This window comes from Sceloporus occidentalis, unplaced genomic scaffold (genome assembly GCF_023333645.1).
Source record: "Sceloporus occidentalis isolate IW3139 unplaced genomic scaffold, rSceOcc1.0.p SCAF_1, whole genome shotgun sequence".
In the NCBI taxonomy this organism is placed as follows: domain Eukaryota; kingdom Metazoa; phylum Chordata; class Lepidosauria; order Squamata; family Phrynosomatidae; genus Sceloporus; species Sceloporus occidentalis.
The window spans coordinates 277,956,959-277,971,051 of NW_028316981.1; the positions used below are offsets into that span (position 1 = coordinate 277,956,959).

General features: G+C 39.8%; 1 protein-coding gene across 2 annotated transcripts in view; it reads left to right on the forward strand.

The window, feature by feature from the left end:
• IQGAP2 (IQ motif containing GTPase activating protein 2) overlaps positions 1-14,093 on the forward strand; it is a 196,588-nt gene that overhangs the window by 37,815 nt on the left and 144,680 nt on the right. For both annotated transcript variants that reach the window (XM_089494494.1, XM_089494496.1), the window contains exon 2: positions 8,527-8,626. In XM_089494494.1, the coding sequence (XP_089350620.1) occupies positions 8,527-8,626 (100 nt within the window). The remainder of the gene's footprint in view (positions 1-8,526; positions 8,627-14,093) is intronic.

Below are 14,093 nucleotides of genomic sequence, written 5' to 3' on the forward strand. Positions count from 1 at the left end.
GATTTCCAGTAGAAAAGGGGGTCAGGCAAGGCTATATTCTATCACCTATTAGTTCGGCTTGTATGCCAAAAATATCAGGATTACAGTTCTATTTCTGTCACTTCCATCTTTTGCCTCTCATCTGTCCTTTACTGTTTGAAGAGTTTTGTCTATCATCCATTTATGCTTCTCTCTCTTTTATGGCTACAGATAGAGTCTGCACAGATACAAATAGCTAGCTGAATATAGTTTGAGACTGACTTAATTAAACCCACCATTGCCATGAAGGCAAAATTTTTCATGTGAGATAACTTTGCATTTTTTTTAAAAAAAATATTGAAGTTTTATAACAGAAAACATACAACATAAACAAAATGTAAGTCACTACAATCAGTGTAGTTGTGCTTGAGCATCCCAGTAAGATTTTTTAAAATTCTTTCTCTCAGTGGTGTGGTCTTCTTATTTTGAAGAGCAAGTTTGGTGCATTAGCATCTTGATTCCCCTCCAACATTTTTTTTACCATCTTGGTCATCCTGTAGTGTTAAAAGGAGGGTTTAGTAAACCACAAATTAAGCATGAGTCAACAGTGTGATGCTGTGATCATAAAGCCAATGGGCTTTATTAAAAAGAGTATGATATCCAGATCAAGGGAACTCAGTACCAAACTATTCTGCTTTGTTCAGATCTCACTTGGAATACTGTGTCCAATTCTTTGTGCAAAATTTCAAGAAGGATAGTGACAAGCCGGAACTTGTTCAGAAGAAGGCAACCAAGATGGCAAAAGATGTAAACCAAAACCTACGAGGAAGGGTTTAGGGAACTGGGTGTGTTTAGCTTGAAAAATAGAAGACTGAGGGGGTCATGTTCTTTTGTGGCAGAGTTTGGGCTGCGTTAGCCAGCCTCGATCCGGCTTCCAGCCAATCTAGGGGTGTGCATCATCTACACCCCAGGATCGGCCTGGAAGTTGTGCTTTTTGGATGTCTGTTTCTGGCTGGAGAAACTTAAAACCTCTGCCAAAAGGCAAGTCATTGGATTTGCTAAAATGAACAGTTTTCTTGAATGATTTGTGTCATACATTTTCCATCCTGTTGCATTTTGGCAGAAGTTAATTCTCACAGAAAACATCACAAAGTATGTAAACAGAGAACCCAGATTCTGCATGTGGAATTAATAATAATTGCTGAATCTGGATTTTGTTTTGCATTGTTTGAATTATTTATCTTTCTGTTATCTATTCCAGAAACCAATTGGTTGAAGGGCAGAGTGCAGATAAATAAAGCAAAACACAAGTATGTCTAGCCCAGTACCCTTATTATCACAGGACAGTATTTAGCACATTTCATTACATATGTGGTTGTAAAACTGCTATCTTGGTTTTTTATTTGGTCTTTTTAATAAATGCTGCTGGGTTTCTATAGTTGTAACTGTGTGTACACCACAGCAGACTAGATGAAGTGTGTAGGGTAGGACAGAAAATAGTGAGATGAGGTCATGATAGTAGTTGGGTTATGAACCAACCTGATATGTGTTTGTGATAATCAGGAAGCAGCGAAGGAAGATGTTTAACAGGGCAGTGATTGGAAGGAGGAACAGGACTGGTTTCATGTCCCAAAATTCTTGAAAGGATTTGTGACTCTCAGTTGAACACATACTTTCTGTGACAGCTTTGAGGATTTAATTTAAACAATGAGGATGACATAATGCAGTCAGATGATAAAACTATCTTAAGCAATCCTCAGGTGCCTGGGAAAAAGTGAGGCCAGCCATCAGCACAGAAATCACTCCTGCATTCCCTGGCTCACACAGTATATATAGACCCACTTTTTCCAGGCAAAGCATTCTCTGAAGATGCCAGCCACAGATGCTGGTGAAACGTCAGGAAGAAAATTTTCTAGAACATGGCCACATAGCCCGGAAAACCCACAAAAACCCATAATCACTATTTGATAGTATTAATAGTACATTGGTCCAATATGCCTTTTTATAGGCATAATTTATTTTTATTGGAAACCATTTCATTATGAAGTGAGTCTTCTGACATCCTAGCCCTAGGAGGAAGGTGGGATGTAAGTCAAATAAATAAATGATCAAATAAATGGGAACAAATTAATGAAAGTCAATTAATTTATTAATTACTTAGAAGTGAAAAGGGGCAGCTTAATTATTATTATTTTTTAGCAAAAATGATGGACTTAATCTGGAATTTCAGCAAGATGTCTTCTCCAGAATGAAGATATTAATTTAATGTTTCATATTGCTAAAGAGTTTTTAAAAATGCCCAATCGATTCCAAACCAAAAGCCTGGTTTTCTTGTTTTTTGTCTTTTTTTTAAAAAAAATAATTTTTGCAAAACTGCTTTTCACTTCTTCTTGCCCTCTCAGGCTTGGGGAAATGACAAAGTTTAGGTTACATGTATTTCTCCATATGAACCACCTACAGCCCTAAGATTCTCAAGAGAAGTCTTTCTCTCAGTCCCACCACCGTCCCAGGTTCATTTGGTGAGGACATGAGAGAGAGCCTTCTCAATGGCTGCTCCCACCCTGTGGAACTCCCTTCCACGGGATGCTAAGCTGGCTTCCTCCCTGCTGGCCTTTCACCAGCAAGCGAAGACGTTTTTATTCCAGCAAGCTTTTTAAAATCATGCACGGCTGGTTTTATTGGGGGATGGGGGTTTGATTTAGATTATTTTAACATTATATATTTTAAATTTTGTATGTTTTAAAACATTTTACTGTTTTAAGTGGATTATTTTAATTGTTTCTAAAGTGCTGTTTTAATATGTTTATACACGCACACATGTTGTAAGCTGCTTTGGGTCCCAACTCAGGAAAAAGGCAGGATAAAAATAAATAAATACATGTACAGTTGGGCCTCCATATTCACAGATTCTTTATTCACAGATTCTATTATCCATGCTTTGAAAATATTCCAAAAATATTTAAATTTCAAAAAACAAACCTTGATTTTGCTATTTTGTTTAAAAGATACCATTTTATTATGCTGCTGTATATTATAGGACTTGAGCATCCACGGAGTGGTCCTGGAACCGAACCCCAATGGATACCAAGGGCCCACTGTATAAGAAAATTGGTGACATGTTTGCATTCAGATGTTGTGGCAAATTTTCTACACTGGACTCCACATCTGTCCCAGGAAGCTGAATTTTGAAAATCTGGGATTTCCCTAAAGATTTCTATGTTTTAGAGGGAAAGAAACAGCTGCATGAATGTTTAAAACCACCAGTTCTCATCTATTCCACTGAAAACTCCTCTCTTCAGTTTTCTCCTTTCTTTTCTTGATTCACACACTAATATTCTAGATGGATATTTGTGGGGAGAGGCTAATCTTTTTCACTTGACTTGGAGCTGGTTGCAAATTGAGTCATTAAAGATTGCTAGTTATCTGTTCAAGCTGTGGCTCTAGGCCAGGCCTGCACAACATAAGCTTGTGGGCTGCATGCCGCCCGCCAAAATGTTTCAGGAGGCCCGCAATGATTTGGAGGACATTGGTGGTTGTAGTCAAGGCTGCATGTTGTGCAGACCTGCTCCAAGCCCCAGCACCCTTGCAAAGCAGACCCTGGTAGCCATTTTCTTCTGTACCTTGCTCCCTCCCTCCGTCTGCCCTGCGCTCCTCCTCCTCCTCAGGCACTGCCCCCCCCATCCATGGGGCTTCTGCCCTGTGGAGCTCTGAAGGCTTCTCCCCCCCCCTACACCCTTCAGAGTCTTATGGGGCTTCTCCCCCATGGAACTCTGGGGGTTTCCCCTGCCCTCCAGCCTTCGGGGCTTCTGCCCCATGGGACTCTGAAGGCACTGCCACCCCAGCAGCCACTGTTAAAGTGCAGAGTGGTGTTGAGGCCCATTGAGGTTAATGGGGCTTTGGAGTGTGCCTTTAAGTCTTTCCCAACTTATAAAGACCCTATCGCAGAGTTTTCTTGGCAAGAGTTGTTCAAAGAGGAGTTGCTTTTTCCTTCCTCTGAGACTGAGAGAGTGTGACTTACCAAAGTTCACCCAATGTGCTGAGAGGGGATTGAAACACTGGTCTCCAAGTTTAAAACTTTTACACCACTCTGGCTTTCCTACTTTTTTTTTTTTTTTTTTTTTTTTTTTTTTTTGCTGTTGCTGTTTTTGTTGTTGTTCTGTGCCTTCAAGTTGTTTCTGACATATGGCAACATTAAGGTGACTCTATCACAGGCGTTTCTTGGCAAAATTTATTCAGAAGTGGATTTGCCTGTGCCTCTCTCTGAAGCTGAGAGAATGTGACTTTCTTAAGATTACTCAGTGGGTTTCCTTTGCCAAGCAGGGATTCAAACCCTGGTCTCCAGGATCATAGTTCAGTGCTTAAACCACAACACAGCACTGGCTCTTTCTTGAAGTATTCTTGTTTTGTTGTTGTTGTTGCATTCAAGTCATTTATGACTTATGGTGGCCCTCAGGCAAACCTATCATGGGGGTTTCTTGGCCAGATTTGTTCAGAGGAGGTTTGACATTGCCTTCCCCTGAGACTGAGCGTATGTAACTTGCCCATGGTGACCCAGTGGATTTCATGGTGGAGCAGGGAATCGAACCCTGGTCTCCAGAGTCATAGTCCATTGCTCAAATCACTATGCCATGCTGGTTTAGCCCACAAGAAAGTAGCATATAGTTGGAGTGGGACAACCCCCCTATTCATTTTCCCTCTCCCTCACAACTTTGCCCTGGGGGTAGGGGGCGGCAGTGCCTTTGGGGTCTCACCAGACAGCAACTACGTGGGACTCTGAAGGCTGGCGGGGAGGGGGTTCTGAAGGCACCTCTATCTATGTAGCACCTTTGAGACTAACTGAACGTTCATGGATCTGAGGAAGTAGGCTCAAATCTACAATGGCCCTCAACGCTCCTTTGCTGCCCAGCTTTCTCCAAGAAAAGAGCTGGGCTGCAAGAGCAGAGGAAGGGTGAACACTCATCCCTCAAGTGAAAAGTTGGAAAGTGAGCCACTAAAACCTGATATGTGTTTGTTATAATCAGGAAGCAGCGAAAGAGGATGTTTAACGGCGCAGTGACTGCAGCTCAAGGTTTATCTGCAGCTCAGAGTTTAGCCTTTTTAAATTTTGGCCCTAATCTACTGCCAAGTTGTGCAGGCCTGCTCTAGGCAGTTGTCCTTGACAGTTCCTTCTGCTCTCTTCCTGCTCTTTGTCTTGGAAGGAAAAGAAGATATGTCTTGACAGCGTCTTCTTAACCAGAAATAATGTTAATGAGCATACATCAGGACTGTCATCTTATAATGGGCACCAAGAAATTCTAAAAGAAAATCAGCGTGTACTTTATAAACTATAGCAAAACTACTGCATAGATCATGAAAGGCTATGAAATGCCCTTAAAGACAATTATGTTATTTATCTTTCTTTTAAAACCTGTTCACTCATTACTAGAAATAACGATGAAAAGCTCCCTGCTGTGCATGCAGATCTTGCCTCAGACTTTTGGCTAGTGCATATCAGGATCTTTAAGCTCTGAAACATGTTAACACTGGTTATTTGAAAAGTATAAAAGTCTGTGAATTGTTTCGTGAAATATACCCTATTTAAGTGGCAGATGCTTTGAATAGTAGGAATCAGCTATTTGAGAGTGAAAATTGGAAACATGTCTGCTTATCACACGGGAGGAATTTCTCTTAACTTCGAATGAAAAGAAATTAGGGCCAGAATGCATTCACGTGAATTCGCTAGTTCAGCGAATTTATGTGAATTTGAATTGCGTTTGAACTGACTTCCCATTGCCTGAAGTTGCATGTAATCACCTCTCACGCAATAACGTGAAACCCCATGATTGCGTTTGTGCAAAGAAATGTGCAAAGTGTTGCTCTCAGTGATGGATGTGTGGTGAAGAGAAGTAGGAAAATAGGGGTTAGAATTGAAACATTCATGCTCTCTTGCCTTTCTGACTTAACGGACATTTTGTCTGTATCTTATAAAAAGCAAGAATATTGTTTACATTTTCCCTCTAATTCAGTCTAACTCATATCGAAGCAGTCTTGGAGTAGTATGAAAAATGCACTTAAATTATAGAGGCAAAGCTCATGAAGGCTCCATGTCTATGCATAATCTATAATCTGATAGCCGGGAGTCACAAGTGTGTTATTTCAGGCTGAGATAAATGGATAACTGCTCAGAGCATTGATATAGCTTGCTCTTCCATGCAAAGTTGTTTTGTTGTGTGTAGTTTTTAATCGGCAGTCACAAAGAGAATGTTGAAATATTACTTCCAGTTTTTCTATGGAAAGAAGTGGATCAACAATAGTTTGAAGCAATGGGTAGCTTGATTAGAGAAATTCATGAAGGACAGAGCCATGGAAATTATTTAGGCCTGATAACTGGGACTTCCATGTTCAGTAGTAGAATACTTCAGAATATTTCTTTTTGTTTAATTTAATTTATATCCACCTTTCTCCTTACAGGGTAGCGACAGTGGCTTACAATAGAAGATTGAGACAAAATATATGTTGTTTTGTTTGTTTTAAGCATCTTGTCTTCAGTGTCATATAAGTGTTTGGATTTCCCAGAAGCATGTGGCAGGTTGCTGTTGAAAAGGGGCTTCTATCTTACATGGATTGCTGATTAGAGTCAGCAGGATTCTTAGAGAGAAGAAATTTCAGTTAGTTAGATAATCTTACTCCCTTCTGCTAATTTTTATTACCCAGTTTGAATTTTCATGGTGGAGTTGGCTATTTCAAGTTTAATTATCTCCGTTAGACCAGTCAGTAACCCTGGTTATTTGGATGGGAGACTGCCAACAAATACCAGCTGTTGTAGGCTATATTTCAGAGGAAGGAGTGGGCAAAGCCACCTGAGTATTTCTTGCCTAAGAAAACCCTATAAAATTCATGGGGTTTACTGTAAGTCAGCAGGTGACTTGAAGAGGCACACACACAGCTTTGGGCAACAGATGCCAACATGAATCGTTTTCCTTCTTCAAAGCTCAACAGAGTTTTAAAAAAAGTTTTAGTCCACAATGGAATTTGAGATGTGTCATTTTTACTTTCCTTTTAGTGTAGACAGAAGAAAAGAGTGTCTTTTAGAATTTAAGAGTTGAAGAATGATCTTGTCCAGCTACCTGTTGCTGTTCTGGATGATTCTCACAGATCAGTCCAGGGCAGGATGTACCTGAAGGAGCATGCAAATTCACTGGCATATGTTACTGCAAAGTTCACTTGGCTCAAATAAATAAGCCAAGTTATACTATGCAGGCAAAAAACAAAAATAAGGAAAATTTGTTTATACAACTTGGTTTTGTGTTTATAAGCCCCCACCCCAGATGTGAATGAAAATATGTAGTTTTGGAATGTCCCTGCAAGACCTAAACCTTTATAGCAGTTAAATGTAGTAGAAACATTACTACTATCTACATGCGAAAATAGTTATAAGGGTTATAATATTAAAGAAAACTTATTCCACTTGTTAATCTTCTTATGATGCCTTTCTATACTGTAGTGCAGTGACTGATCTCTTAAATTCATAGTTTGTTTCGTAATGTCCTCTAGATCATGCTACTCAAAGAGTTGGCCCTTGTCTGCCAACCCACAGTAACTTTCAAGCAAAGAAAGAAACAGTTGTACACAGTGGCACAAATATGGTATCAGTCTCCGTCACATTGGTGGCAGAAGGGAGGCGTAACCTGCCAATCTCTCATATCCTATAGCTTAATAGGCATGATCAGATGATTAGTGCAAAAAGAATGCCTTGTGATTTCACATTCTGCTTAAAATCTCTGAGCAAAATATCTTTTTTATCTGTTTGAATTAATGACTTTTAAGAAAGTGGTTTTATTTTCTTCAGTTAAAATCTTGTTATACTTTTAAAAACCTTTTCTCAGAATAATATAAGTATTTATCAATCAACCACAGGATGTTAACTTTGTGGCGAAACAGATGGCCTTGAAGGGGTGGTGTTACACTGTCCCTGAGAGAGCCAGATTTAGGCCGTGGCAACTGCACGCTGCGACCCCAATCTGGCCAGCTTCCACCCCACCTGTTTGGAGTGGAAAAACCTGCCCTTTCTGCTTCGGCATTAGCTTTTTGGCATTTTTGCAGCGAGGTATGTGTAAATGCTGTGCTGCTGAAACTCCATGAAGCCGGTGCATGGTTGGCTTCCCAGTGGCATAGGGGAGCATCAGAGCAGGCGGCATCTAAATACTGTGCTCTGACACCTCCCTGAAGCTGATGCAAAGGGGCAGTCTACTTTGCCCCAAAGTCTTGCAAATTTAAAAGCTTGTTTGAGGTATCAGTTAAAAACTAAATGGATAATTTACTCAGAGAAGCTTATCTTCATACTTCTACTATATTTCTTTAAAAGAGAAAATGTTAATATAATTGTCAGTTACACACACACACACACACACACACACACACACACACACACACACACACAAACAATTCATGGTAACATAGTGTGTGCATTCAGCTAACACATTCAATTGATAATAAATTTTCTTCTCTGGCAACTTGAGTTTCTCCAGTAAAATAACTGTAACAGTCACTCTTCATTACATGCAATTTATTGTGGTTTTGTATTTACAGCTATTGTGGATGATGAAAGGCTTTCAGCAGAGGAGATGGATGAAAGGCGACGTCAGAATATTGCTTATGAGTATTTATGCCACCTAGAAGAAGCCAAAAGGTAAATTATTAATAATCCTTTAAATAACTTAAAAATAAACTGTTATTTTTGCAGCTAGGAAAATATTCCATGATTGACAGTGTTGAGATGAACCCATTGGAATCAACCCACTGTATCCTAACTAAGCCTGTTTACAATGGAATGAGATTGTGGAACTTGATAAAATGCATGGATCAAATTTGACTACTTAAGGACAGGGTTTGCTGTCAAATTTATGACAAAGCACCCTTTTGAATTCTTATCAAAAGTAGTTCTGAGAAATTAATTGTCCTTGGGTTTTAGAAATATATTTTTTCTTCAGAGGCGTATTGTTGTTGTTATGGTCCTTCAAGTCATTTCATCTTACAGTGGCCCTAAGGCACAGAGTTTTCTTAGCAAGATTTGTTCAGAAAATTTGCCTTTACCTTCCTGCCCAAGATTACCTAATAACAACAACAACAACAACAACAACAATATTTTTTATTTCTATCTTGCCGCCTCTCCTGATGGATCGAAGCGGGATCACAACAAAGTTAAAATTACAATTACAATATTGCAGCATTAGTTACTGCACCATTAAAAACCACAGTTGAAAGGATAAAAACAAGAACATAAAAACATAAAAACCTAAAAACATTAACAGCAATCAATCACGGGGTCAGCTGGTCTTGTTCCATGCTAGTAGTCTTCGTAAGAGGTCAGGAGGATAAGCGCGGTGAAAGAGCTCTGTCTTTACTGCCTTCTTGAAGGTTTCTAAGGATGGATCAAGGCAGGTCTCCTCTGGGAGACCATTCCAAAGTTTAGGGGCAGCTATACTGAATGCCTTTAGGGAAGTAGAAACATGTTTGGATGGTGGTATCTCCAACAAATTCTTCCCACTTGTTCTAAGAATGCGGGGCAGATTGTATAGGGAGATGCGATCCCGTAAGTAACCCTGACCCAAGCCATGTAGGGCTTTAAAGGTAATGACCAACACCTTGTATTGTGCCCGGAATCTAATTGGGAGCCAGTGTAGATCTTTCAAAATAGGTGTTATATGGTCAAGTCTCGAACTAGTGACCAACCTGGCTGCCGCATTTTGCACTAGTTGAAGCTTCCGAATTTGATACAAGGGTAGCCCCATGTAGAGCACTTTGCAGAAGTCGAGACAAGAGAGTACCAGAGCATGTACTACAGCTTCAAGGTCCTTTCGATCGAGGTAGGGTCGCAGTTGGCGTATCAACCAAAGTTGGTACCAAGCACTTCTGGCCATCACATCCACTTGAGATGACAAACGTAGAGACGGATCCAGAAGTACTCCCAAACTGCAAGCTTCATCCTTCAGGGGAAGTGTGACCCATCAAGGAGTGGTGGACAAATTTCCCTCCCCGGACCTAAGGAACCTATGGCAAGTACCTCTGGATTCAGCTTGAGTTTGTTTTTCCTCATCCAGCCCATCACTGACTCAAGGCAGGGATTCAGAGGGGAGAAGTCATCCTTAGTCACTGTAGCAGTCAGGGACATAGAGAAGCACATTTGGGTGTCATCAGCGTACTGATAACCCCACGCCCCATGTCTCTGGATGACCTAGTGGATTTCAATGGCCAAATAGGGTTTTAAACCCTGGTCTCCAGAGTCATAGTCCAAGATTCAAACCACTATGCCTCTCTGGCTCACAAGCATGGCATCTCCCAAACTGAATTAAACCTGTTGACTTCGATCTAGACTTACTTCACTGCAGATTAGTTAGATCATTCTGTTCACAGAAGGGTCTTCAGTCCATCAGAACCTCCTGCTCGTAATTTTCACCAGTTCCACCTCTTGAATATAGATCCCCAACAGGGCATCCCAAGCTGATTGAGAGAGGCTGTCTCAGCCTTGTGGAGAAGGTTCTGGAGAGCACAGGGGGCTGTAGTAGGAACTAGTAAAACCATCTCTTCGCCTTCTACCAGCAGTAGCATCTGGCAAGTGGCAAATTTTTCTCAAGGGATCTTTGGATCAAATGCACCATTCTTGTGATCAGAACTAAACTGTAGTAGAATCCAATGTTTACAATTTTGTAATGTGTTGAAAAGTTAAGTGTCAAGAGCCTTGTGACAAAATTTAAGTTTATCCCATTACTATAAAGCTCTTTAACATAAGAATAGCCCTACTGGATCAGACCAAAGCAGCACTCTGGTTCTAGCAGCAACAGTTGCTTGATTTTTTTTAATAAAAAAAAATCACAGAACATTAGGGATAAGTGGGTTTCATCATTTGTCCTTGGTGTGTATGTGTCTGAGGGTGGGGGAGGGAATTACTTCTTAACATAGTAATTATTTTTTGTTGTCATGGTTCATAACCATTCATAACATTGTTCTATGTCTGATTTTTTGAAAAGTCATAATAGTGGCCATCACTCAGAGCTTAGAAATATTACTTTTGGGGAGTAGAATTTCCAGAATATTATTGTGTGATGTCATAGAATCAAAGAGTTGGAAGGGACCACAAGGGACATATAGTCCAACCCTCCCCTTCCATACAGGAATATACAGCTAAAACACTTCTGAAAGATGCCATCCAACCTCTTCTTAAAGACCTCCAAAAAAGAGACTGCACCACACTCTGAGGCAGCATATTCCACTTTCACCTTTAACTGTCAGGAAGTTCTTCGTAATATTTAGGTAGAATCTGTTTTCCTGTAATTTTAATCTATTGGTTTGTGTTAAAGTCTCTGAAGAAGAAAACAAGCTTGCTTCATCTTCTACATGACATCCTTTCAGCTATTTAAAGATAGTTATCATGTCACCTCTCAGTCTTCTTTTCTCCAAGATAAACATACCCAGCTCCCTAAGTTGCTCTGCATAAGGCTTGGTTTATAGACCCTTAATTATCTTGGTTGCCCTTCTCTGGACACATTCCAGCTTGCTGATATTCTTATTGAACTGTGGTGCCCACGACTGGATACAGTATTCCTAGTGAGGTCCGACCAAAGCAGAATAGAGTGGCACTACTCCTTCCCTTGATCTGGATGCTACTGTTGATGTAACCAAGAGCTACACTGGCTACACTCATGCTTAGTTTGTGAACTGCTAAGATCTCTAGATCCATTTTGCATGTACTACTTTCAATTCAGGTGTTACTCATCCTATATTTGTGCATTTCATTTTTGCCTCCTAGGTATAACACCTTCTATTTACAGTGGGCCCTTAGTATCTGCTAGGGCTTGATTTGAGAACTCCCTGCGGATACCAAATTGCACGGATACTCAAATTCCATTGCATACAATGGCATAATAAATGACATCCTTTATATAAAATGGCATAGTCAACGTTTGTTTTCTGGAATTTGGGGAGGAATATTTTCAAGCTGTGGATGGTTGAATCCATTAATGGATAATCATTCGAGGGCTAACTGCATGCCATTTGAAATCCATTTTGCTTGTTTTGATTCAGCTCTCCAGCCTATCAAGTTCATTTTGAACTACTTTCCTGTCCTCTGGCATATTAATTATGCCCTCTGATTTGGTGTCGTCTGTGAATCTGACATGCACATCTTCTCTTCCATTATCCAAACCATTTATAAAGATGTTAGACAACACTGGATCCAGGACACCAGGTTCTTTTCTTCCTGAGGCCCCCTTCTAGTCACTTCTCTCCAGGATGAAGAGCAACCATTGTTTAGCACTCTCAGATTTTGGTTTGACACCCAATAAGAGAGCCACCTTATGCTGATACTGTCTAGCCCACAGTTCATCAGCTTTCCTGTTAGAATATAATGGGGGACCTTGTCAGAAGCCTCAACTTATTAATTATCTGTTCTGGAACCTTTCTTGGTACTGATGTTGAACTGACTGGTTGGTAGTTACTACGACCTCTCTTTTTGCCCTTTTTGAATGTGGGAACATCACTCACCCTCTTCTAGTCTGTTAGTAGATTTCATGCCCTACAAAAATTCTCAAAGATTATTGATAGTGGCTCTGACAGTGGAACATAAGCAGGAGAGGGGGTGTTATAGAATCAGAAAAGAAAATTGATGTTTTGCTTTTGTATTGAATGAGAAGGTAGCCCATCAAAGATTTGAAATTGTATGTGCTTTTAATTATGCTTTGGTATACGTAGTTTACTGTTTAGTTCTGACAATGAACTTCTCGCATGAACATCTTTAGGTACAGAATAAAGGTTTTCAGAGTTTTTACTAGTGAATCCTGGATTTATAAACTAAGGAGATTAATGGACTTGACACCTTTCATCTACATGCCCTATTGGTTGTTTGTTAGTATTCCTCTTTGGTGATTTCCCCCTTCTTCCATTTCTTATGCATGTCTCTTTTAACCATTAGAAAGTTCTTTGTACATTTCCTTGGTTTCTTTAGACAGCTCCCACTTTTCTTGTTAGAATTGTTTGCAACTGTGTTTTCACTGTCTCACCTTTGAGAAGCTCCCATGCACCATGAGCTCCCTTCCCTTTGAGCATTTCAGACTATGGGGATCTCACCCAATATTTCCCTTGTGTCTCTAACTACATTTGGCTTCCCCTTTCCTCTGTATAACAAATCCCAAGAGAACATAGCCACTTTCATCCAGGGATCCTACTATTTTCAGACCATTGATCACTTCATTTTCGTTGGTTAGGATTAAATCAAAAATCCCCTTGTTGCTTCCTCCATCTTTTGTACAATTAAATTATCTGGAGTTCATAAACGATGTCATCTAAACTATGACATCACTGCATCTTGTACAATTTGTTCAGGAAGGTATTTTCCACACTCCACAGTTATAACACTCAATCTTGGTTCTATCCTGTGGAATCCTGCCATTTATAGTGTGGTGAGGACTAGAACTCTTTGGAAGAGAATTCTATGAAACTACAAACCCCAGGATTATGTAGGACACAGCCATGGCAGTTAAAATGGCATTAAAATGTGCTAATTGTCGGGTATGAAAGAAAACATTGTCTATTGTGTAAAGAACTGCTTTTTGTACTAAACATTCTGCTGATCAGGTTTTGTTTTGTATACATTTAGTTGCCCTAAATTCTCTTGCTTTAAGAATGTAATTCTTGAGAACATATAGCTGAGCTCTCTGCAGCATTCTAACTAGAGGATTGTCATGATTTTTTTTATAATGGCATTTTGACAACTTTTAAAAAGTTTCTTTTCCAATGTCTAATATCAGAATTTGCCTTTTTATGGCAGTAGTATCCTGAAACAGATGTTTCATTCCATTATGACCCCTAGATCTTTCTGGTGTATTCATCATTGATTTGGACTCGTATCAGTACTTTGATATTTTATGTGACATTGTAATTTATACAATGACCCACATACTTTTTTTTGGGGGGGGCGGAATTGCACTTGGCCTTCTTTTAAGAGATCCCACACTGGTGCTATTGGCATGATTAAGGTATGGTATGATGAAAGTGACTTTTCTATATTTGTTTGACAACTTCCTCTAACCGTTGGATTACTTCCATTTAACAGTATTTAGCCATTTGTCTCTGAGGTACAATTAATTGCATTGTTCAGGAAG